Raw genomic sequence first — 25,615 nt, forward strand, 5'->3', positions numbered from 1 at the left:
TTCATAGCGTTCCTCAGAATGTGGTGTCCCTCTGTGCCCTGACAGACATTATTCTGATATTCATGTCAAATAATTTTTATCCTCACATCCCTGACCGATTTTTAACTGTAGGACTCTGCATAGTGATTTTTTCCCCAAAGTACATGTCTTGTAATGTCTTGTGATTGAGATGAAGCCCTCTAGTCATTTGAAAGAGATCTCAGGGGCTCTGGGCCTTGCCTGCCTCTCCGGAGTTCCAAACTGGAAGTGTGATTGCATTACCCCAGTGAACGAATGTGGTGTGGTGTTCTATACCTCTACTGTTGGTCTGATTCTCCTGGTGTTCTATATGCTATACCTCTACTGTTGGTCTGATTCTCCTGGTGTTCTATATGCTATACATCTACTGTTGGTCTGATTCTGGTGTTCTATATGCTATACATCTACTATTGGTCTGATTCTGGTGTTCTATATGCTATACATCTACTGTTGGTCTGATTCTGGTGTTCTATATGCTATACATGTACTATTGGTCTGATTCTGGTGTTCTATATGCTATACATCTACTATTGGTCTGATTCTGGTGTTCTATATGCTATACATCTACTGTTGGTCTGATTCTCCTGTATTTGGTCTTTCTCTCCAACATCACAGCATAGGACTACTGATTGGTCCTCATGAATATCCAATGAGATCCAATGCTGATCATAATCATATGCATCTCACTCTCTCATTTCTTGTGAAGCAGGCTTATTACTCTGAAGCTTGATGTTCAACAAAGTATAAATGCTTTAAATTGTATTTGTTAGGAACTTTTTTCTCATGTTAGAAGGATTAAACAGCTAGTCACATTCCATATAGCCTAAAGTAGACACTTCAATTCAGGCAACAGATGTTTTAATTTGTTTGTATGCTTCATCGTAGTGCAATGTTTAGTTTTAGGCATTCTTTAAAGGGATAAACACATGGCATGTTATTTTGAAGGCATCTTGTGGTACGTGGTAAACAATAAGGTTCCTCTTTATCTGGTTTCAGATGGCAGTGAAACCTCCTTTTCCATAAGTTCTATACTGATAAAACAGATGGCAGTGAAACCTCCTTTTCCACAAGTTCTATAATGATAAAACAGATGGCAGTGTTCCATGACTTTAAAAACGAGCTCAAAAGCACATTCTCAAAGTGACATTTCTGTAGGAATCTATGATCTGTCATGTGGTTCATGTTGTAACCTCAGCATCTGTTGGCACAGCCAAATAGTTCACAGAAAGATTGGACAGAATTAATCAAATACAACAGGTGTAGAATTTACCTTGAAATGCTTACTTACGTGCCCTTAACCTACGATGCAGTTTTAAGAAATGTTTTACTAAACAAGCCACATTTTTTTTTTTAAGTAACACAACAATAAAACAATAAAATAACAATAGATCTCTCTGAGATTGTATTTGAGTCATCGAATAGAACACATACTCAGTCAATGATAATGGAAAGGGAGGCCATCTGTTATCTCTTTGGGACTGTAAAGATCGGACTCTTTTTTTAAATGTTCACCTAAAATGACATACCCAAATCTAACTGTCTGTAGCTCAGGACATGAAGCGAGGAAATGCATATTATTGATACCATTTGAAAGGAAACAATTTGAAGTTTGTGGAAATGTGAAATTAATGTTGGAGAATAAAATAAAAAATATATATAACACATTAGATCTGGTAAAAGATAATACAAACAAAAAAACGTGCGTATTTATTTATTTTTTGTTCCATCATCTTTGAAATGCAAGAGAAAGGCCATACATTAAGTTAGGATCCTAGGTGTAATTTAGATTTTGTCCACAAGATGGCAGCAGTGGGTGTGTAAAGTTTCAGCCTGATACAGGGAAGAATTACCTCAATACACAATATTTTGCATCAAGTCTGCCAGGAGTTTGCCCAAATGTGCCGATTTGGTCAATTTATACATTTTCAAGTACATAACTATAGAGAACATACAAAAATGCAATGTTAATAAAAAAATAAAGTTTACACACACACACACAGTAACATCATACATGATGAATCCTTAGCTTAAACACTAACCTTAACACATCTAGATAGCCGGGCGGGGTGGGTGTGGATCCAGAGACAGCGGTGGGGTCAAACTGTAAACCCCAGTTCCTACATTTGTATATAAAAATTGATTTTGTCAAACAAAACATTTTATCTCTTGGACCCTCAGGATGGCAAATCAGAACAAGATTACTGAATGTAAGTACACAATTTACCTTCAGAGGTGAATGTGTCAAACCAGTTGCAGTGATAAAAGTGTTTTGTTGCACTATCCTCAAACAATAATTAACATTTTCTACCCATATAAGACATGTCTATGTCCCGGAAGGTTGGCTATTGTATACAACATTTTCTAGTCACATTACCGCATATTGAGCAACAACTTGCCTGGTATAGGGACACCGATCCCATATAAGTTTTTAAACTAAATACTAATTCTTGACAAAGAGTTTTGAACGTATTCATATCTATATGCACGTTCACATTTGTCTTATTCTTCAATCACTTCTTCACATTTGTCCAAACTATCAGAGTTATGTCAAGTCTGAATCCAAGACCAAGTCTTGGACAGAAGTTTGAGAAGTTTGACTCTTCTCCTACAACATGGTATGCACTAGTTCCTGTGCCTCTTAGGCTTGTGCCAGGCCAGTACTCTTTTCCTGCCATTTTCCCTGTGACTCAGTAAACATGACGGTGATTGTGTTTGGTACTGTGTTCCAAGAGGCTTTTATTTCCAATTCCAAATGTGCATGATTACCTCACCCCTCTCACACACCCTCTCCTCCTTTATACTTTGATGTGTTTGTTTTAGAGGAATACTGTAATACGGGAGGATACAGTGCTGAGGAAATGAAAAAGGTTGAGAATGGTTCATTGACATTGGTAACAGTGATACGGTGTCATAGTTCCTTGTTGGAGGGGAGTATGGGTAGATATTATATGGCTTTTCAGAAACAACGTCACTAGACGTCTCAACAAATTACATTTTTATTTTGGTCTACTTTTGAATATAAATGGATGTCATGTTTGTTATAATACCTACCCACAAACCGACTTTTGGATAGATGATTTGAATGGACCACAAACTTGGTGAACGACAAACGTGTTTTAATTAATGGCAACTTGGTCCTTGGCCTCCTCTTTTCAGACTGGGTGCTGCCCGGGATACTAAGTAACCTGGATTGAGTTATTGTTCATGGTGACCCTTAGACAAATGTTTTATTGATGTTGTCCATGAGCCGTTTTTCTACTTGAGAATGGGGAATCAATTAGAGGGGGCACAGTCCACTTCCTGTAAACCTCTGAATAGCATGGATGTTTATAACTGCTATTTCTCCTTTATGTCATCCAAAACCAAAGATTTAGACCTTCATTTATATTCATATCAAGGCAAACCCAGAAGCCCCGTTTATACCCGGTGGGACTCATTTCAGGCGTAGAGATGATTATTATTTTTAACACATTTTGATCAGATCTTCCTGGTAGGTAGTCAGGCTTGCGTTGTGTCTGTATATCAATCAAGTGTAGACAGATCTGGATTGTCAAACATTTTAAATCATCATTATACCGACCTCTAAAATCATTGCCAGATAGCACCTTTGACTTATGGCATCAGAAATGCATCAGAAATGTTCTTAAAATGTTCTTAAAAAAATGTTCTTAAAATAAATAAATCCATATAAACCAAATAAATCCATATTGTTTTTCGAAAGAATATCTGTCAAATAATTTGCATACAGAGAGGTGCCAGCTAATCTGGTCACAATGCGGACACAGTGGATGGATTAATACACTGTGCACACCTAGTACATAATATTCTGAGAACCATATGTTTCTTATAGCTTGGTGAGAGCGTGGTTGTCCTGTGGTTATTTTGCATACAACCATCCCACAACGTTCTGAGAACCATATGTTCCTTATAGAATTTCAGTACTTCAGCTTAACATTTCCTACATTTTCCCCATGGTTCTATTTAAAGTAATGTTCTCAAATTGTTCCCGAGTACGTGAAGAAACAACGTTCTACTGTGAGAATTTCAGGACTTCAGCATAACATATTCTTCATGTTTCCTCGTGGTTTTCTTAACATTCCCTTTAACCGGTCAGAAAACATATGTCTATGTTCCCAGAACCAATGGAAAACCAAAACGTTCCCACAACTTCTAAGGAACCAAACGTGCTAGCTGGGTATTGAGCAGATCACAGATCTCACATGTTAGTGCAAGGTGTAAAAAAAAGCACTAGATTCTTGAGATCTGTACAGTTGTGAAAATAATGTTTGGCAGTATAATCTTCTTTGAATGTTTTGCCTACTACATTCTTTGCTCCTCCAGGTTAAGGGGAAACCCTGGCCAACAATAATAGTTCCATTGGAGGAAATTAATTATTATATTCTGAGAAATTTGGAGCACATGATTTTACACTATTATTTTTAATTAACTGTCTTATGATCTAAATACAGATTGTTTATATCAGTAGATTTGACCTATATGAAAATATGAGCCTATGCACATTTTTAACATGTAATAACAGTGTAACATGACTTACATGATATCTATTGCTGTGTAACTCCAGAGAAAATGTCTCTGAGAGGCTGATTGAAATAGAAGAGTCTATCTCCATAGTGACATTGGAGAGCGACTCAACTATCCTGCCATGTAAAACTGGCTCCCTTAGCGCCCCTCTCTCTCTCTCCTCACTCTCAACAAGCTGCTGATTGTAGTCTTACAAGTCACATAGATTCCCCAATAAAACCCCAGTCAACAAATGGGTTTTTACCAACAATTCCACAGGAAGCGAAGATCTAAGCTACTGCTGTTGAGCAAACTGAGGAATTCAGCACAATTAAATGTGTCTGCCCCTGTGAAATAGGGCACTCTGCTACTTCTTCTCAGTGGTAACCCTCTTATATAAGCCTAAATGGACATCTGTAAAAAAGGACATATTACTTAGAAGGTATGCGGTGGATTGAAATTACTGAGGATAATACCGGACGATATTGCCACTCCTATTTGCCACATCTTCAATCTAAGCCTACTAGAAAGTGTGTGCCCTCAAGCCTGAAGGGAAGCCAACCAATCAGCCTGTTACCAAACTTGTGTTTGACCAGAAACAATGCTATTTTACAGTAAACAAATTGCCAACAGACTTTCAGGATGCTTATAGGGAAGGACATTCTACAAGCACAGCACTTACACAAATGACTGATGATTGGCTGATGATTGGCTGAGAGAAATGAATGATAAAAATATTGTGGGGCTGTTTTGCGAATTTTGAAATTATCGATGATAGTCTGCTGCTGTAAAAACGTATATCTTATGGCTTTACACCCCTTGCTATATTGTGGATAAAGAGTTACCTGTCTAACAGAACAGAGAGGGTGTTCCTGGAAGCATCACCAACATAATCCAGGTAGAATCAGGAATTCCCCAGAGCAGCTGTCAAGGCCCCTTAAAAAAATATTTACTAATGACTAATGACTGCAACACTTAACAAAGAGCTGCAGTTAGTTTTTAGATGAGTATGGGTATATTATGAGTATGAGTATGAGTATATTTAGATAGTATGGCAAGGAATAACTTAGTCATACATATTTGAAAAACTAAAAGCATTGCATTTGGGACAAATCATTCACTAAACCTCAACTAAATCTTGTAATGTATAATGTGGAAATTTAGCAACTTGAGGTGACTAAACTGCTTGGAGTAGATTGTGGATTGTAAACTGTCATGGTCAAAACATGTTGCTACAACAGTACCTAAGATGGGGAGAAGTCTGTCCATAATAAATCACTGCTCTGCCTTCTTAACAACACTATCAACAAGGCAGGTCCTACAGGCCCTAGATTCTACCTTCTTAACAACATTATCAACAAGGCAGGTCCTACAGGCCCTAGATTCTACCTTCTTAACAACATTATCAACAAGGCAGGTCCTACAGGCCCTAGTTTCTACCTTCTTAACAACATTATCAACAAGGCAGGTCCTACAGGCCCTAGATTCTACCTTCTTAACAACATTATCAACAAGGCAGGTCCTACAGGCCCTAGTTTCTACTTTCTTAACAACACTATCAACAAGGCAGGTCCTACAGGCCCTAGTTTTGTCGCACCTGGACTACTGTTCAGTAGTATGGTCAGGTGCCACAAAGACGGACTTAGGAAAATTGCAATTGGCTCAGAACAGGGCAACACGGCTGGCACTTAAATGTACACAGAGAGCTAACATTAATAATATGCATGTCAATTATTTATGGCTCAAAATGGAGGAGAGACTGACTTCATCACTACTTGTTTTTGTGAGAAGTGTTGACAAGTTGAATGCACCGAGCTGTCTGTTTAAACTACTAGCACACAGCTCGGACACCCTTGCATACCCCACAAGATATGCCACCAGAGGTCTCTTCACAATCCTCACGTCCAGAACAGACTATGGGAGGCGCACAATACTACACAGAGCCATGACTACATGGAACTCTATTCCACATCAGGTAACTGATGCAAGCAGTAGAATCAGATTTAAATAACAGATAAAATACACCTTATGGACTGTGAAGAGACACACACACAGGTACAGACACGCTAGCACACACACTCTACACACATGTACATTGTAATATTGTTGTGTGGTGGTAATATACATTACCGGTCAAAAGTTTTAGAACACCTACTCATTCAATGGTTTTTCATTATTTTTACTATTTTCTACATTGTAGAATAATAGTGAAGACCTCAAAACTATGAAATAACACATATGGAATCATGTAGTAACCAAAAGAGTGTTAAACAAGTCTAAATATATTTTATATTTGAGATTCTTCAAATAGCCACTCTTTGTCTTGATGACAGCTTTGCACACTCTTGGCATTCTCTCAACCAGCTTCACCTGGAATGCTTTTCCAACAGTCTTGAAGGAGTTCCCACATATGTTGAGTACTTGTTGGCTGCTTTTCCTTCAAATTGAGAAGCCCAAACCAGATGGGATGGCATATCGCTGCAGAATACTGTGGTAGCTATGCTCGTTAAGTGTGCCTTGAATTCTGAAAAAATCACAGACAGTGTCACCAGCAATGCACAACCACACCATAACACCTCGTCCTCCATGCTTTACGGTGGGAAATACAAATGCAGATAACATTCACGCATCTCACAAAGACATGGAGGTTGTAACCAAAAATCTCCAATTTGGACTCCAGACCAAAGGACAAATTTCCACCGGTCTAATGTCCATTGCTCGTATTTCCTTGCCAAAGCAAGTCTCTTCTTCTTATCTGTGTCCTTTACTAATGGTTTCCTTGCAGAAATTCGACCATGAAGGCCTGATTCACGCATTCTCCTCCCAACAGTTGTCTGTTACTTGAACTCTATAGAGCATTTATTTTTTTATTTTTTTACACCCCTTTATCTCCCCAATTTTGTGGTATCCAATTGTTTAGTAGCTACTATCTTGTCTCATCGCTACAACTCCCGTATGGACTCGGGAGAGACGAAGGTTGAAAGTCACGCGTCCTCCGATACACAACCCAACCAACTGCTTCTTAACACAGCGCGCATCCAACTCGGAAGCCAGCCGCACCAATGTGTCGGAGGAAACACGTGCACCTGGCAACCTTGGTTAGCGTGCACTGCGCCCGGCACGCCACAGGAGTCGCTGGTGCACGATGAGACAAGGATATCCCTACCGGCCAAGCACTCCCTCACCCAGACGACGCTAGGCCAATTGTGCGTCGCCCCACGGTCGGTTACGACAGAGCCTAGGCACGAACCCAGGGTCTCTGGTGGCACAGCTGGCGCTGCAGTACAGCGCCCTTAACCACTGCCCCACCCGGGAGACCTTGGCTGCAATTTTTGAGGCTGGTAACTTTAATGAACTTATCCACTGCAGAAGAGGTAACTCTGGGTCTTCCATTCCTGTAGCAGTCCTCATGAGAGCCAGTTTCATCATAGCGCTTGATGGTTTTTGCGACTGCACTTGAAGAAACTTTAAAAGTTCTTGAAATGTTCCATATTGACTGACCTTTATGTTTTAAAGTAATGATGAATTGTCGTTTCTCTTTGCTTATTTGAGCTGTTCTTGCCATAATATGGACTTGGTCTTTTACCAAATCTTCTGTATACTCCCCCTACCTTGTCACAACACAACTGATTGGCTCAAATGCATTAAGAAGGAAAGAACATTTGATTTGATTTGAAATTCCACAAATTAGCTTTTAAGAAAGCACACCAGTTAATTGAAATGCATTTCAGGTGCGGGCATCTCATGAAGCGGGTTGAGAACCCACAAATGCTGATGCTCCAGATACTCAACTAGTCTAAAGAAGGCCAGTTTTATTGCTTCTTTAATCAGAAGAGACGGTAGCAGCAACATTATGTACAAAATGAGTTACAAACAATGTGAAATAACAAACAAAATAGCACAGTTGGTTAGTAGCCCGTAAAATGGCTGCCCCACCCTCCGGCGCCATTATCCATGTGATGGTGACTCCCATACTACTGAACACAACAGACTGTCACTCACATACTACTGATCCACAAGAGAGGGTCACTCACATACTACTGATCCATAAGAGAGGGTCACTCACATACTACTGATCCACAAGAGAGGGTCACTCACATACTACTGATCCACAAGAGAGGGTCACTCACATACTACTGATCCACAAGAGAGGGTCACTCACATACTACTGAACCACAAGAGAGGGTCACTCACATACTACTGATCCACAAGAGAGGGTCACTCACATACTACTGATCCACAAGAGAGGGTCACTCACATACTACTGATCCACAAGAGAGGGTCACTCACATACTACTGAACCACAAGAGAGGGTCACTCACATACTACTGATCCACAAGAGAGGGTCACTCACATACTACTGATCCACAAGAGAGGGTCACTCACATACTACTGAACCACAAGAGAGGGTCACTCACATACTACTGAACCACAAGAGAGGGTCACTCACATACTACTGATCCACAAGAGAGGGTCACTCACATACTACTGATCCACAAAAGAGGGTCACTCACATACTACTGAACCACAAGAGAGGGTCACTCACATACTACTGATCCACAAGAGAGGGTCACTCACATACTACTGAACCACAAGAGAGGGTCACTCACATACTACTGAACCACAAGAGAGGGTCACTCACATACTACTGAACCACAAGAGAGGGTCACTCACATACTACTGATCCACAAGAGAGGGTCACTCACATACTACTGAACCACAAGAGAGGGTCACTCACATACTACTGAACCACAAGAGAGGGTCACTCACATACTACTGAACCACAAGAGAGGGTCACTCACATACTACTGATCCACAAGAGAGGGTCACTCACATACTACTGATCCACAAGAGAGGGTCACTCACATACTACTGAACCACAAGAGAGGGTCACTCACATACTACTGATCCACAAGAGAGGGTCACTCACATACTACTGATCCACAAGAGAGGGTCACTCACATACTACTGAACCACAAGAGAGGGTCACTCACATACTACTGATCCACAAGAGAGGGTCACTCACATACTACTGAACCACAAGAGAGGGTCACTCACATACTACTGAACCACAAGAGAGGGTCACTCACATACTACTGAACCACAAGAGAGGGTCACTCACATACTACTGAACCACAAGAGAGGGTCACTCACATACTACTGAACCACAAGAGAGGGTCACTCACATACTACTGAACCACAAGAGAGGGTCACTCACATACTACTGATCCACAAGAGAGGGTCACTCACATACTACTGATCCACAAGAGAGGGTCACTCACATACTACTGTGTTCTAGAAGCTTTGCTCATGATTCATGAGTGAACTCTTTACGCATTTACAATCATGTTGATATTAATGGAAAAATGTGCCTTCTCTTAAAACAGCAACTACTCCAAAATATCATATCAATTACCTTTTCACAATATATAGCGTGAGGGAAATGTTGTGCTATTCTTATAACTCATTTCTGTGTTCTATTCATGTTCGGTTCTAATAACCAATTTCCTTGTCCACGCAAGTGGCTGACTGTACAAATCACACCTATCAGTAGCTGCAATTTAGCATTACGCCCAGACCATTTTTTTTTTTAGAACAAATGACCGTGTTTTGAGAACAAAAGCAAGATATCTCAGGTTCAAAGTCTCAGTTTAGAGAGGAGAAGCCTCGTGGGGTGTTGGTCTGTCACATGTTATGAAACAGTATTGGCCACATGAATAGAAGAAACCGGTAATTGTTAATTAATTATGGTAAATCATGCAAATATAACTTGCCTCTGTATCGCGCTATATAAGGCAACTGTTGGGACAGCCCCGGGAGAGTTTTCTGACAGAAATGTGTACTACAGTGCATTGAGATGGTTGGAACCTCTCCAGCACGCTGACAAATAAATTCGGATTATTTAAGATTGACTTTGAGTGTCCCTGTGTAAGAATTTCCATGACCATAGTGAAGAACAGTAGATGTTCCTTCTATCTCTCGGTGAGACATAACTGGTAGTGGTACCGAAAGCATCCCTTCTCTATGTGTTGTCCTTGCCATGTTGGGTGCAAGCCCTGCTTGACCATGAAGTGGCCCATTGAGAATTGGCCATTTGGCCGACAGTGAAAAGACTGGGCCTGCAGAACACTGTGGCCTCCTTGGATACCGGATACCAATGCACTGGATCGATGCTGATTGGCATTGTGTGTTTCTCCACTCTTTAATGAGAAGCAGAGAGACTGGAATGATGGTGAGTCTGAGGGGGACGATATGGTTCCCCAACTGGTGGTCCACAGGCCGAATTGGCCCCTCTGGTGATTTCAATACGTTTTCTGACCAATTATTGATTTTTTGTTATCGAACATCAGAAACTGTAAAAACACCAGGAAATGATGAAAAATGAAATGAAATTTAGCTCCAAGGGATTTTATTTTAGGAAATCTGTACTTAAGTATTTCCTTGCATTGACTAAATAGAGAGACGATGTGATCATTTCTCAATGTAATCTAGGTTTGATATTATTATGTTTTTGTCAAATTCTATATCTGTTTGGGTTTATTGCGGTCAACTTGCAGTGTACAAAGTATTTGTAATTATGTTCTGGACCACTGAGCATTCGCTTTTAAAAATATTAATTAGATTAATAAACAAGGTAGGTAATAGAATGTAGTTGGGAATTCAATCCGTATTGCAGAAGTATGGCGCAAGATACACGTTATAGCTTGATTGAAATTTAAAGGCAATGTTCCCTCGTTCGCGGAAACTTCATTGTTTGTGCATATGTCAGCTCAATCGAAAATGACCTTGACTATTTCAACTCGGATCTTCCGCAATACTTCCGTGGGAGAAATTGAATCCAATCCTTAGAGACTACAGCCATTGCCCTCTAATGTTTTGTCTTTGATTTCTACATTGAGTTATTGGACAGCAGGTTGGATTCACTGACGCTGCAGGTCTGGGGTTAACCTATGATCTGTGGCGAATGCTCATTGGTTCTTTGTCCTTGTTGACTTTCTTGCACAGGATAGCCCAGCTGACATGATAACACCTTATCCAAAACATTGGATTACTGGGAGCTTCAGGGGTAGACAGGATAGACAGCATTGAGAATAAGCCTTGGCTTACCCTGCAGTGCTAAGCCAGTCTCACCAGACAAATATATATATATTTTTTATATAACTTTATATAACTTTAATTGGAATTACAAATGTATTACCTTCCCTCAAAAGAGTTTAGTTAAGGCATAGGGCATAGTATGAGTCATAACACCCATAAAACCTAGCAGTCAAACAAGGAAATGGTTTCAATAATTTTTCCCATAGGGGATTTTAGAAACACTTCTAATATATATATATTGATAAAAGTCCCCTTGTCCAAGAGAGATTTACATGGTAATCAAAACATCACACCTGAGTAAATCTACATGAAACACAGCCCTTATTTTAAGTGCTTCTAAAATCCCCTATGGGAAAAATGAATGGTGGAAAAACGATTGGAACCATTTCCTTGTTTGACCACTAGGTTTTATGGGTATTATGACAGCTCCACTGTGGGGCTCTATTATGTGGATAAATTAACCCAGATCTTGTCTTCGCAAAGGTAAACCTGCGCTGGTCTAAGTTTAGACCGTGGCCTTTTATCTGGACCAGCAGATAAAAGGCCATAAACCAAGATAAAGTATCCAGGGTTGAATGACCAACAAACTTCTCTGACCTCTGAAGAGGGGCGAGGTGAGGGGCCCGAACATAGTGCTGTCCTGTCCTGGCTCTAAAAACATATTGTAATACAGATCCTCTACTCTTTCTAAAGAACTATTTGAACTCTACTGTATACAAGCATATTAATATATATATATGAATAGTGTGTAAATAGTATTTTCGTTGTCACTTGGTGTCTTTCCTATATATAACTCATATTGTATCTATTTGTTTTGTAATATCTTATATTGTTCTTGTCTAGTAATGTTTTATGTGAACCCTAGGAAGAGTAGCTTATGCATGTGCAGTAGCTAATGGAGATCCTAATAAACTGAACTAATCAATCCTACACACCAATCCTCTAGTGGTGACGTCAGTCAGCCTGTCTCCAAACGGGACGACGAGCAGCAGCAACTCAGTGGACTAGTCTGGCGTTCGCTGTGCATCTCCGGACGCAACATCGCCCGTTAGCTGAACTTTCAACAGACACCTCATCTTCAGAAACTGGGAAACAAAAATGGGTACGTTTCTATTTAAATATGAATTCCTTTTTCTGTTTGAGTTAAAACTTACATTATAAAATGACAACTTGTTCCATGCCTGTTCTGTTTTGTCCCCCCACTGAGCTTTCTCCGCGCAAAGCGCATCTTAAATTGTCATGTTTACAATACGTTTCAACCCAATTCATTTTGATCTGACCGGGTTTGCTAGGCTATCAGCATTAAAGAGTAGTTGAACAACTTGTGCAACTTGATAAGAGGGAGATCAATCTCAAAGGATTTCCATACAGTCAGCGCAGCTCGGTATGGGCTGAGTAGTTCCAACAGGAGTTGACAACCCAAGTCACTATCAGTATAAGCTTATATGATATATATATATAATATATATATAATATATGATAGTGACTTGGGTTGTCAACTCCAATATATATATTAATCCACATACTGCTCTTTTGTTTCTCAACTTCTAACTAAATGGCTTATTGATCACAAATCCATGTTTATAATGACAACTTGAATGTTCCTGTGTAGATTGGTGTTGATGGAAACATGATATTGTTTATTGATTGGTCAGACAAATGCATTCTCCAATAAGCCTATAGAAGAGCGTCAGATTGATGACTGACGTATGGAATGATATGAGGGTGTTTTTTTGCAGCTAAAGACATCTGTGTATGCAACTCAGTACAGCTGTTACTAATGCGTTTCAGAGTTATGTGGGCAGACAGTGGATGAGTTTTAGTTTGTAGACAAAAAACATCCATTATGCTGTGTCATTTGGTTATCAAAACAAACTTGGAGGCCATAGACTCCATCATTTTCACCTTGTCTCAGTCTCTGGGCAAGTCACGCTGTGTCGTGCCATGCGATGTGAAGGGCTGCACTGGGACTGGGAGTAGTTATACTAGGGTGTAATTCCTGTGTCCCACTGGGCTCTCTGACTCAGTCCCAAGTGTTGTCCATCTGTGTTCCCAGCCACCCTGGGGATGCATGCCTGGGAGGAGAGAGCTAGCTAGGCGCCATTGCCACAGGTTCAGCAACATACTTCTTAAAGGCTCCCAGCAGACTTATGAGCTTTGTGGCTGTAAGAGACTGTGTGCCAGATGGGACAGACAGTATAGAGGACTCTCAGTCGCCCCCATGTTGTCTAAGCTGGAAAGCTACAGTCATAGTCTTTTATGTTCATAATATCATAATGCACAGCCCTTCATTAACAGGAGTGGCATCATTCTCATTCATGCAGAAATAGACTGTTGACCCTATCCAAGGTAGGCCTAATTTGTTGCTTTGTTTTCAGTCTACCACAGTGGTAACCAATAGTATTTTACCGGGTTAGCTGAACCTTCCTTCTTACAGTGATATATGGGTTCTGAGAAAACCAAATGGAATGGAGCTCTCCTGTTGATTTTCAATGTTGCAGCTGAGGCTATGGAGGGACTGGGAGGTGAAAACACTGACAGTGTGAGAATGTGTATCAACAGCATTCATTCATTTCCTCTGAAGCTCCCACAGTGGACTCATTGTGCTCCTAATTTTCCCCCGCTCCTTTGTGTGTGACTTCAGTGGCTGTTGATGCAGAGGGAAGTTGACTGAATTGAAAGTTGCGGAGTAGACGGACTCCCTGTAAGATAACAGCCCCTCATCCTGTATCTCTCTCTCTCTCTCCCTCCCTAAGAGGATATTGGCCTGCATTACAACGGACCATGTGCATTGTCCACTGCCTCAGGCTCTGTTCATATTCAAATCCTCTCAGTAGGACTTTAAGACAACAAGTCCCCTAGGAGGCATGGGAACGAGTAATTCCATTTGTATTCACTTCAACCACTTCAACCTTCCATTGAGTGTAGTAGTGATTGCTGATTGTCTTCTTGTAATGAGGTATTGGTTGAGCACGGGCACACCGGTAGCTGTGAACGTTCACACCGGTAGCGTTCACACCGGTAGCGTTTGCCGGCCGAAGGTACTTAGCACCTCTGAACAGAGTGCCAGCTGTAATTTGCAACCTGAGTGCAAACCGATTCTGCATGTAGATTTGTGCGAAAATGTCGCTAGTCAGACGTCCACAGGCAGGGAGGACCCTAAAACACACTGCGCCGAACAAACGGCAGACCGACTTTCGGTGCGGTGTGTGCCATCCATATAACTCTGTCACCACGAGAACCACTAATAAGAAGTGAGCTAGCAGCCTGTAATGTGTTGATGACTATCATGACCACTGAAAAGTAGCAAACAAGCGTAAGGATCTCTCAAGTGGTTTGGATGATTGAACTGTTTTCTTTCAGTGTAAAGAATGTCTTACGGTTGTTCAGGGATACTTGTTGTTTTCCATGCTTCGTAGGAAAACACACTGAAGACTCTGCTGTAGATTAAATCAGGAATGCAGGCATGTACTGGTGACTACACCCCAAAATAAACAGGATGACTTGAAGCCATGGAGAACAGATGATACTTCTCAGAGATCCGACTGTAGATAACTGACAACTGTCTACAGTATATTTGATTCCCTCATCTCTTTCTCCTGGAGGTGGTGTCACATTTAAAACATTCCCCACTGTTTCTCTCATGCGTCTATGGTGTTAAATATGTACTATACCAGTGGATATACTGAGGATGTGGGAGGATCTGGATCTTGGCTCTGACTGGGGCCTGTGAAGCCCAAAGTGAGACTTGATTCAGCATGGAGTTAGATGTTCCCAATGTTCTGCAAACTTATATTCAGCTCTAAAGTCAGGTGACTTTCACCTGCCCACTTAGCATTGACCTCCGTTGCTATGTACCTCCTCCATGCCAACAGCCCTGAGTAGTAGCTTGTGAAATCATGCAGCACTAAACTATGGCCCCTTGGGAAATTAGCATGATCTAATCTATGTCCCCTTGGGAGATTAGCATGATCTAAAACTATGCCCCATTGGGAAATGAGCCTGATCTAAACTATGGCCAATTGGGAAATTAGCATGATCTAAACTCTGGCCCATTGGGAAATTAGCATGATCTAAACTATGGCCCCTCGGGAGATTAGCATGATCTAAACTATGGCCCCTCGGGAGATTAGCATGATCTAAACTATGGCCCCTTGGGAGATTAGCATGATCTAAACTATGGCCGCTTGGGAAATTAGCATGATCTAAACTATGGCCCCTTGGGAAATTAGCATGATCTAAACTATGGCCCCTTGGGAAATTAGCATGATCTAAACTATGGCCCCTTGGGAGATTATCATGATCTAAAAAAGAGAGGATAACTGATCATTCATGATATACAGCAGCTGAGAAAGTCATTTTTGTCTGCAATACAGGGGCCTAGGAGTGACTACTTGCTGTTTCATTATTTAAAGTAAAGGTGGCATCAATATTTGTCTGCCATTGCTGCACCTACCGCCGGTTTATAGCGGTTCTGTAAGGAAAGAGGTGGCAGATGCCAAAAGGGGAAAATCACAAGCTTGTCAATTTCTCTTTTATAGAGACAATTGTCAATATGAAAGAGAAATTAATAGGCTTGTGAGTTTTGAATTATATACTGGTTAACATGTAGGGCTGTCTTGTGACTGCAGGAGTAAAGGCTAATCAAATAAAACAAATTATGGACTTACTTAACTCTGAACAGCTCGTCTCTGTTAGTTTTAGAGTGAGACATTGATAGCCAAAAAGAGAAGAAAAAAAATCCTGCATGGAAACTCTTGAACTCCTTAGTTTAAAAAACAGTTTTTCTCTGTTGTTTACAGCCAGCACTCAACACAATAGTTCTCTGGAAAGAGTGATTCACAACTGGCGTTAAACTACGAGATCTAAACGGAGCTCCATTGTTTATGACTGTAATCTGAGAAAGAGATAAATATTCACTTGATTGCTAACCCAATTTCGAAACTCTCGTTTCATGACTCATCTAATGAGTGCAGTTGTCTGTCATCGGATTTGTGTGCCTCTATTACTCAAGGTCTACAACTTGGTGATGTTTGACAACTTGTGTGAAACGTTGCTCGTCTCCCTCAATCCCAATGCTGATGTCTCCATCGACTGTCATTTTAGAACGTCATTCTTCACTGCACTGATACACTAAACATACATTGTGTTCACCTCTGCCTAATGAACCGGTCTTTCCCAAACATATCTGAGGAACATACAATGAGGGGATTAAGCTGCCTATCACTGACTGTTTTTGAAACCAGTGGACAGCCAGTGAAAAATGCACTCGTATAACAGCTGCATAGTGTGGATCCCAGCCTATGGAATAAAAATGGGGCTTTTATTGCTCAATCTAATACATGCTGATATAAAAATATATATCCATAGACCTAATGGACACATTCTCAAACTTGCACACTTTTGATACACTTAAAGGGACAATCTGTAGTTTCTACATCCATTTTTTGGACTTATAAATTAGATATATTAATGTAAAGATATCATTTAATCGTGTCGTTATATGTAGTAGACAGCGATGGGTTAGAAGAGGCCTACATAAACAACCCATAAATGAAAATATAACATCCATATATGGCCAGCTATGTAAACTTTAACATTGATTTATCCTGCAATAGATGTCATTCAATTGGTAAACATACATTTTTGTATTCTTCTAATGCCTCTTAAGGGGAAATGAATCTAAAAGTAACTGAATGTAATCAGATTACATTACTGAGTTTGGGTAATCCAAAAGTTACGTTACTGATTACAATTTTGGACAGGTAACTAGTAACTCTAACGGATTACATTTAGAAATGTATGTATATACACAGTGACCCTGTATTCTAAGCTGGACAAGGGAAAAGGTGGGGGAAACGAGAGGGAAAGGAGAGGAGAGGGAGAGGAGAGGGAGAGGAGAGGAAAGGAAAGGGAAGTGAGAGGAAATGAGAGGGAAAGGAGAGGAGAGGAAAGGAGAGGAGAGGAGAGGAGAGGAAAGGAGAGGAAAGGGGAGGGAGAGGAGAGGAAAGGAGAGGGAAAGGAGAGGAAATGAGAGGAGAGGAAAGGAGATAAAATTAAAGGAAATGAGAGGAAAGGAGATGAAAGGGGAGGAAATGAGAGGAAATGAGAGGAAATGAGAGGAAATGTTCCATAGCTGTGAACGTCATGCCACTGGGCGAGTGTTTTCACTCTCTGAATCAACGGCTTGTCAACCGATGCCTGAGCAATAACAGAGGGTGAGATAATGTTTCCCATGCTCTTAGTTGATTCAAGATGATCTCGGTTAGAGGTCGTGTGTGTAGGCAGGGTAGGGGAGTTACATGTAAAGGATGTGTATTTGAACCCAATAATAGTTGAATTCAATAAGTTTAAGCTGCCTATCAATGACTGTTTTTGAAACCAGTGGACAGCCAGTGAAAAATGCGCTCTTATAACAGCTGCATAGTGTGGATCCCAGCCTATTGAATATAAGTGGGGCTTTTATTGCTCAATCTAATACATGCTGATATAAAAATGTAATCCATAGGTCTAATGGACACATTCTCAAACTTGCACACTTTCGATACACTTAAAGGGGCAATCTGAAGTTGCTACATGGATTTTTGGACTTATAAATTAGATATATTAATGTAAAGATATAATTGAATCGTATCGTTATATGTAGTAGAAAGCGATGGGTTAGAAGAAGCCTACATAACCAACCCATAATTGAAAATATAACATCCATATATGGCCAGCTATGTAAACTTTAACATTGATTTATCCTGCAATAGATGTCATTCAATTGGTAAACATACATTTTTGTCTTCTTTTAATGCCTCTTAAGGGGAAATTAATCTAAAAGTAACTGAATGTAATCAGATTACATTACTGAGTTTGGGTAATCCAAAAGTTACGTTACTGATTACAATTTTGGACAGGTAACTAGTAACTCTAACGGATTACATTTAGAAAGTAACTTACCCAATCCTGTTAGAAGAGCACAGCTGGTCCCAGGCCCACTCCAGATGATGAAAACAGGAACTGGGGACAGCTCATAAATAACTTCAAAATGCATATTTGTGTGAAGTCTGCAGAGATGCAGTTGTGCCTGTTTGCTGTTGAAATATCTGGAATTCTCACACGTGTGACCCATGTCGTTCCACCACCGGCGTACAACTAATGTTACAAAGGATAATTACACATTTACTCAGTCACTCAACCATTTGTTTATGAAGTTTCCTTAATCACAATATTGCCCCCTCTTGCCTGCCCAACATGTTTTTTAAAAAAAAATGATTATTTAGACATTTTCAGTGGCATTCATGAGTTGAATTAAATATGTGACAAACCTTTTCGGTCTTATGTTCCAACATTTGAAATTGAGTTTTTTCATTGGATAAAAGTAGAAACTCGGAGCTTCAAAATGGCATATGCAGTTGGAGGAAACATGGAGAAGTAATGGAGAAGTAATGCTGCTTTAAAAGTTACTAAACTTACAATCCCATTCAGGAGAAAAAGGCATTTAAACATTTTTTTTGCTGTGATTTTCACACTTGCTCCACATTAATACCTGGGAAACATATATTTAGAAAATTCATACTTTCGCTAAATTGCCAAAATAGATTCTCTGAACATTATCTCACTAAGATACCCCATTAGGCAAACCATTTGCAGAATTAAATAGCCTTTTGTTGTATAATAAAGCTAACATTTCACATTGAACAGCTACAACGTTGTTCTTTGTTTACCCCCATTTAGCTTTGTTCACACTCTCTAAAGCCTTTGACCACACCCTCTAAAGCCTTTGACCACACCCTCTAAAGCCTTTGACCACACCCTCTAAAGCCTTTGACCACACCCTCTAAAGCCTTTGACCACACCCTCTAAAGCCTTTGACCAAACCCTCTAAAGCCTTTGACACACTCATCTCATCAGCACTTAGCCATCCCGGATCCGGGATCGTGAATACAGCCTGAAGCTCATTACCATAACGCAACGTTAACTATTCACGAAAATCGCAAATGAAATGAAATAAATATGCTAGCTCTCAAGCTTAGCCTTTTGTTAACAACACTGTCATCTCAGATTTTCAAAATATGCTTCTCAACCATAGGAAAACAATCATTTGTGTAACAGTAGCTAGCTAGCGTAGCATTTAGCGTTAGCATTAGCGTTAGCATTCAGCAGGCAACATTTTCGCAAAAACCAGAAAAGCATTCAAATAAAATAATTTACCTTTGAAGAACTTCAGATGTTTTCAATGAGGAGACTCTGTTAGATAGCAAATGTTCAGTTTTTCCTGAAAGATTATTTGTTTAGGAGAAATCGCTCCGTTTTGTGCGTCACGTTTGGCTACCAAAAAAAAATGAAAATCCAGTCATCAAAACGCCAAACTTTTTTCCAAATTAACTCCATAATATCGACTGAAACATGGCAAACGTTGTTTAGAACCAATCCTCAAGGTGTTTTTTACATATCTCTTCGATGATATAATGTTAGTGGAAGTGTGCTTTCTGTCCTGAATCCCAGGAGAAAATGCCCGCTTCCAGGTCAAAAATGGCAATGCAGACACAAGATAACTAGCTAGATTTAGCAAAGATTTAGCTCCATAATTACCAGCTGGATAGATGTAAATGGTATTTGACAGGGAAGCCTTGAGTTACAGAATGGACTGTCTTTCTCGTGAATGTCCCCCTCGTTATCTGAACTAATCATGGCTAGGCATAATTCTGTATTTTCTCAATGTCTAAACACCTTCGTGATTTCACATTTTATTTATATTTACAGAGTACATAAAAGTTTGTTAGTAAGGCACATGAAAGTTTACATGTTCAATAAGGCATTTCTGGAAGAAAAAAATATATAATTTTGATGAAAAAACAAAAAAATGTTATGTTCAAATGCCTCTCTGTGAAGAAGTTACGTGCGACATACTCCCAGCTTTCTGCCATGGGTCACATACACTTAATATCCATATTAATGAGTTATTTGTCATCCAAACGGAATGATTTCTGGTGCTCTCTCTATTTGGCAGAGGATCTGACCAATCTTCTTTGTCAATTAAACGGCAGATGAGTCCCACAAATCCTAATCTCTCAGACTATCTGAGCGGCTCTATGGTGAAACCACTTAGTACAACCAAAATACCACTGCTATTTTATCCCTTTCTCATTCTCTCCCCACCTCTCTCTTTCCCTGTTCCACCTTCCCACCTCTCCTGCTGTCTCTCTACTCCTCTTCTTTTGCTTCTCTCCTCTTCACTGCTCATTCTCTCCCCACCTCTCTCTTTTCCTGTTCCACCTTCCCACCTCTCCTGCTGTCTCTCTACTCCTCTTCTTTTGCTTCTCTCCTCTTCACTGCTCATTCTCTCCCCACCTCTCTCTTTTCCTGTTCCACCTTCCCACCTCTCCTGCTGTCTCTCTACTCCTCTTCTTTTGCTTCTCTCCTCTTCACTGCTCATTCTCTCCACACATCCACACCTCTCTTGTCTTCTCTGTCTTCAGTGTGGCTGGTTGATTGCCCACCGCCAACATTGTGGCTCTGTCTAAGCACTCATGTTAATTTGTTGAGTTTAATAAGTCCTCCTACGGTCACAAAGAGGACCGTTGTGTATTGTGAAATTAAATGATAGGAATAGAAGTTCCTGAGTGGGAATGCTTGCTCAAGCATGGCCCCTCCCCCTCGCTTTTATTAAGGGCCTATTCACCATCCCACAGTGGGGGGGGGGGGATCAATGCTCTGACCTCCAGAATTCACCCTTGTTAGAGAGTTGTCACATTGCCACATGGTGCTGGAAACAGGATGGAATATCAAAGACTTAAAATGTCCCGGATATGTAAATGATTACAGCCTTCCTCCTTCAGATTTGCTAGGAGCTGAACACTTGTTCCGTTTAACATGGTCAGTCATACTGAAGACCTTGTCGGTGTGATTTTTCTGTTGTTGAGTTTTTGTTATTGAACATGGTTACGTTGAGGGATAGGTTGTTATTCTGGCACCACCCGGCCAGGTCTCTGACCTCCTCCCTATAGGCTGTCTCATCGTTGTCGGGGATCAGGCCTACCACTGTTGTGTCGTCTGCAAACTAAATGATGGTGTTGAAGTCGTGCCTGGCCATGCAGTCGTGAACAGGGAGTACAGGAGGGGAACTGAGCACACACCCCTGAGGGGCTCCAGTGTTGAGGATCAGCGTGCAGGTGTGTTGCTACCTACCCTCACCACCTGGGTGCGGCCCGTCAGGAAGTCCAGGATCCAGTTGCAGAGGGAGGTGTTTAGTCCCAGGATCCTTAGCTTAGTGATGAGCTTTGAGGGTACTATGGTGTTGAACGCTGAGCTGTAGTCAATGAATAGCATTCTCACATAAGTGTTCCTTTTGTCCAGGTGGGAAAGGGCAGTGTGGAGTGCAATAGAGATTGCATCATCTGTGGATCTGTTTGGGCAGTATGCAAATTGGAATGGGTCTAGGGTTTCTGGGATAATGGTGTTGATGTGAGCCATTACCAACCTTTCAAAGCACTACATGGCTAGGGACGTGAGTGCTACAGGTTTGTATTCATTTAGGCAGGTTGCCTTTGTGTTCTTGGGCACAGGGGCTATGATGGTCTGCTTGAAACATGTTGGTATTACAGACTCAATCAGGGACATGTTGAAAATGTCAGTGAAGACACCTGCCAGTTGGTCAGCACATGCCCGGAGCACACGTCCTGGTAATCCGTCTGGCCCCGCAGCCTTGTGTATGTTGACCTGTTTAAAGGTCTTACTCTCGTTTGCTACGGAGTGCGTGATCACACTGTCGTCCGGAACAGCAGATGCTCTCACGCATGCCTCAGTGTTGCTTGCCTCGAAGCGAGCATAGAAATGATTTAGCTCGTCTGGTAGGCTCGTGTCATTGGGCAGCTCGAGGCTGTGCTTCCCTTTGTAGTCTGTAATAGTTTGCAAGCCCTGCCATATAAGACAAGTGTCGGAGCTGGTACAGTCCCATACGTAGGTGGTACAATCCCATACGTAGGCAGTACAGTCCCATACGTAGGCAGTACAGTCCATTACGTAGGCAGGACAGTCCCATACGCAGGCAGTAAAGTCCCCATACGTAGCTAGTACAGTGCCATAGGTAGGCAGCCCTCCCTACAGTACTAGACCAGGATCAGCCCTCCCTACAGTACTAGACCAGGACCAGGACCATCCCTCCCTACAGTACTAGACCAGGACCAGCCCTCCCTACAATGCTAGACCCGGACCAACCCCCCTTACAGTACTAGACCAGAACCAGCCCTCCCTACAATACTAGATCATGACCATCCCTCCTTACAGTACTAGACAAGAACCAGCCCCCCCTACAGTACTAGACCAGGACCAGGACCATCCCTCCCTACAGAACTAGACCAGGACCAGCCCTCCCTACAGTACTAGACCAGGACCAGCCCTCCCTACAATACTAGACCAGGACCAGCCCTCCTTACAATACTAGACCTGGACCAGCCCTTCCTACAATACTAGACCAGGACCAGCCCTCCCTACAGTATTAGACCAGGACCAGCCCTCCCTACAGTACTAGACCAGGACCAGCCCTCCCTACAGTACTACACCAGATCCATCCCTCCCTACAGTACTAGTCCAGGACCATCCCTCCCTACAGTACTAGACCAGGACCAGGACCATCCCTCCCTACAGTACTAGAGCAGGACCAGCCCTCCCTACAGTACTAGTCCAGGACCATCCCTCCCTACAGAACTAGACCAGGACCAGCCCTCCCTACAGTACTAGACCAGGACCAGCCCTCCCTACAATACTAGACCAGGACCAGCCCTCCTTACAATACTAGACCTGGACCAGCCCTTCCTACAATACTAGACCAGGACCAGCCCTCCCTACAGTATTAGACCAGGACCAGCCCTCCCTACAGTACTAGACCAGGACCAGCCCTCCCTACAGTACTACACCAGATCCATCCCTCCCTACAGTACTAGTCCAGGACCATCCCTCCCTACAGTACTAGACCAGGACCAGGACCATCCCTCCCTACAGTACTAGACCAGGACCAGCCCTCCCTACAGTACTAGTCCAGGACCATCCCTCCCTACAGTACTAGACCAGGAGCAGCCCTCCCTACAACACTAGACCAGGACCAGGACCATCCCTTCGTACAGTACTAGACCAGGACCAGCCCTCCCTACAGTACTAGACTAGGACCATCCCTTCATACAATACTAGATCAGGACCAGCCCTCTCTACAGTACTAGACCAGGACCAGCCCTCCCTACAGTACTAGACCAGGACCAGAACCAGCCCTCCCTACAATACTAGACCAGGACCAGCCCTCCCTACAGTACTAGACCAGGACCAGCCCTCCCTTCAGTACTAGACCAGGACCAGAACTAGCCCTCCCTATGATACTAGACCAGGACCAGCCCTCCCTACAGTACTAGACCAGGTCCAGGACCATCCCTCCCTACAGTACTAGACCAGGACCCGCCCTCCCTACAGTTCTAGATCAGGACCAGCCCTCCCTACAGTACTAGACCAGGACCAGCCCTCCCTACAGTACTAGACCATGACCAGAACCAGCCCTCCCTACAGCACTAGACCAGGACCAGCCCTCCCTACAGTACTAGACCAGGACCAGAACCATCCCTCCCTACAGGACTTGACCAGGACCAGCCCTCCCTACAGTACTAGACCAGGACCAGCCCTCCCTACAGTACTAGACCAGAACCTGCCCTCCCTACAGTTCTAGACCAGAACTAGCCATCCCTACAGTACTAGACCAGGACCAGCCCTCCCTACAGCAATAGACCATGACCAGGACCAGCCCTCCTTACAGTACTAGACGAGGACCAGCCCTCCCTACAGTACTAGACCAGGACCAGAACCATCCCTCCCTACAGTACTTGACCAGGACCAGCCCTCCCTAAAGTACTAGACCAGGACCAGCCCTCCCTACAGTTCTAGACCAGAACCAGGGAATTAGCCAGTAGGTCAGAGGGTGAGATGGGGGTTAGTGATAGTGTCAGCAAAGATGGGGCTAACACAATTAACAAGATTACTTTCTTTGGATGTGTGTCTCGTGGGAGCAATAGAGTAGGACATTCGAGTAGGACATGGACCTGACTGTATCTGTGCAGACAAAGCTTAAGGAAGCCAGTGGATGTGAAGGAGCCCTAATCTACCACCTTCCATTTGAAAGCATGTGCCTGACACAGATAACTGCCAGGCACCTTTGTTGTGATTTGTCTGTCAGCACCATCAAGGATAGGTCAAGTTAACATTCAGCACACTTCAACATGCTATGGTTGATGTCTGTATTGCTCAGTCCATATTGTTAATTGTCTTCTGATCTTATTCAAAACCATCGCTTGAACTTCTCCCATGTTGATCCTTTGTCTGTTTTCCTTCCAATTTAGTTTTATGTAGGCATTTTTGAAAAGAGGAGAACTGTTTGACTGTAGATGGCAATTAGGGTAGCAGCAGAGTTATAGTGAGTCCAAATGTTTTAGAGCGTCCAGCTAATCCCCTCCAAGGTCATCTGCAGGGAGCCAGAGAGAGAGAGAGAGAGAGAGAGAGAGAAAATATATTAGGCTGATTTTGAACAGTGGGAGAGTGGGGGTGTAGTGTGGTGGAGGAGGACCATTAAAGAAGGAGTCTGGATGACCAGCCTGTTGGCTAGGTGCCCACAGAGCATATTCAACAACTCCACAGATAGCTCTTTGTGCTAGCCTCCTTTAGCGCTGCTGCTAAACAACCGTAAGACAAAAGTATCTGAGGTTCCCCCAGTGCAGCGCTGAGAGGTGTTCACCATATGAACAGGAACACTGGCCAGACCCTGGCCATTCATACACAGCCAAAAGGGTACGCTTGAGATGTATCGAGCAGACTTTTAAATATAAACTAAAGTAACCTCTCAGACTTCCTATGTGCCTTTACAGGTCTATATTAAAATTAATACTTTTGTGGGATCAGCGCTTCAACGTCCACATATCTGGTGATGCTACCCTGTGGTATAGCTGCGGATGGATAC

At 42.1% G+C, this 25,615-nt stretch overlaps 1 protein-coding gene across 2 annotated transcripts in view; it reads left to right on the plus strand.

Annotated features, from left to right (window-relative positions):
• Positions 1-12,602: 12,602 nt before the first annotated feature.
• LOC139405505 (neuronal membrane glycoprotein M6-b) overlaps positions 12,603-25,615 on the plus strand; it is a 56,520-nt gene continuing 43,507 nt past the window's right edge. Inside the window, exon 1 of one of the 2 annotated variants that reach the window (XM_071147891.1) lies at positions 12,603-12,739. In XM_071147891.1, coding sequence (XP_071003992.1) covers positions 12,736-12,739 — 4 coding nt within the window. In that variant the 5' untranslated portion in view covers positions 12,603-12,735. The remainder of the gene's footprint in view (positions 12,740-25,615) is intronic. The other variant, XM_071147888.1, reaches the window with a different exon arrangement.

Source organism: Oncorhynchus clarkii, chromosome 3 (genome assembly GCF_045791955.1).
Source record: "Oncorhynchus clarkii lewisi isolate Uvic-CL-2024 chromosome 3, UVic_Ocla_1.0, whole genome shotgun sequence".
In the NCBI taxonomy this organism is placed as follows: Eukaryota; Metazoa; Chordata; class Actinopteri; order Salmoniformes; family Salmonidae; genus Oncorhynchus; species Oncorhynchus clarkii.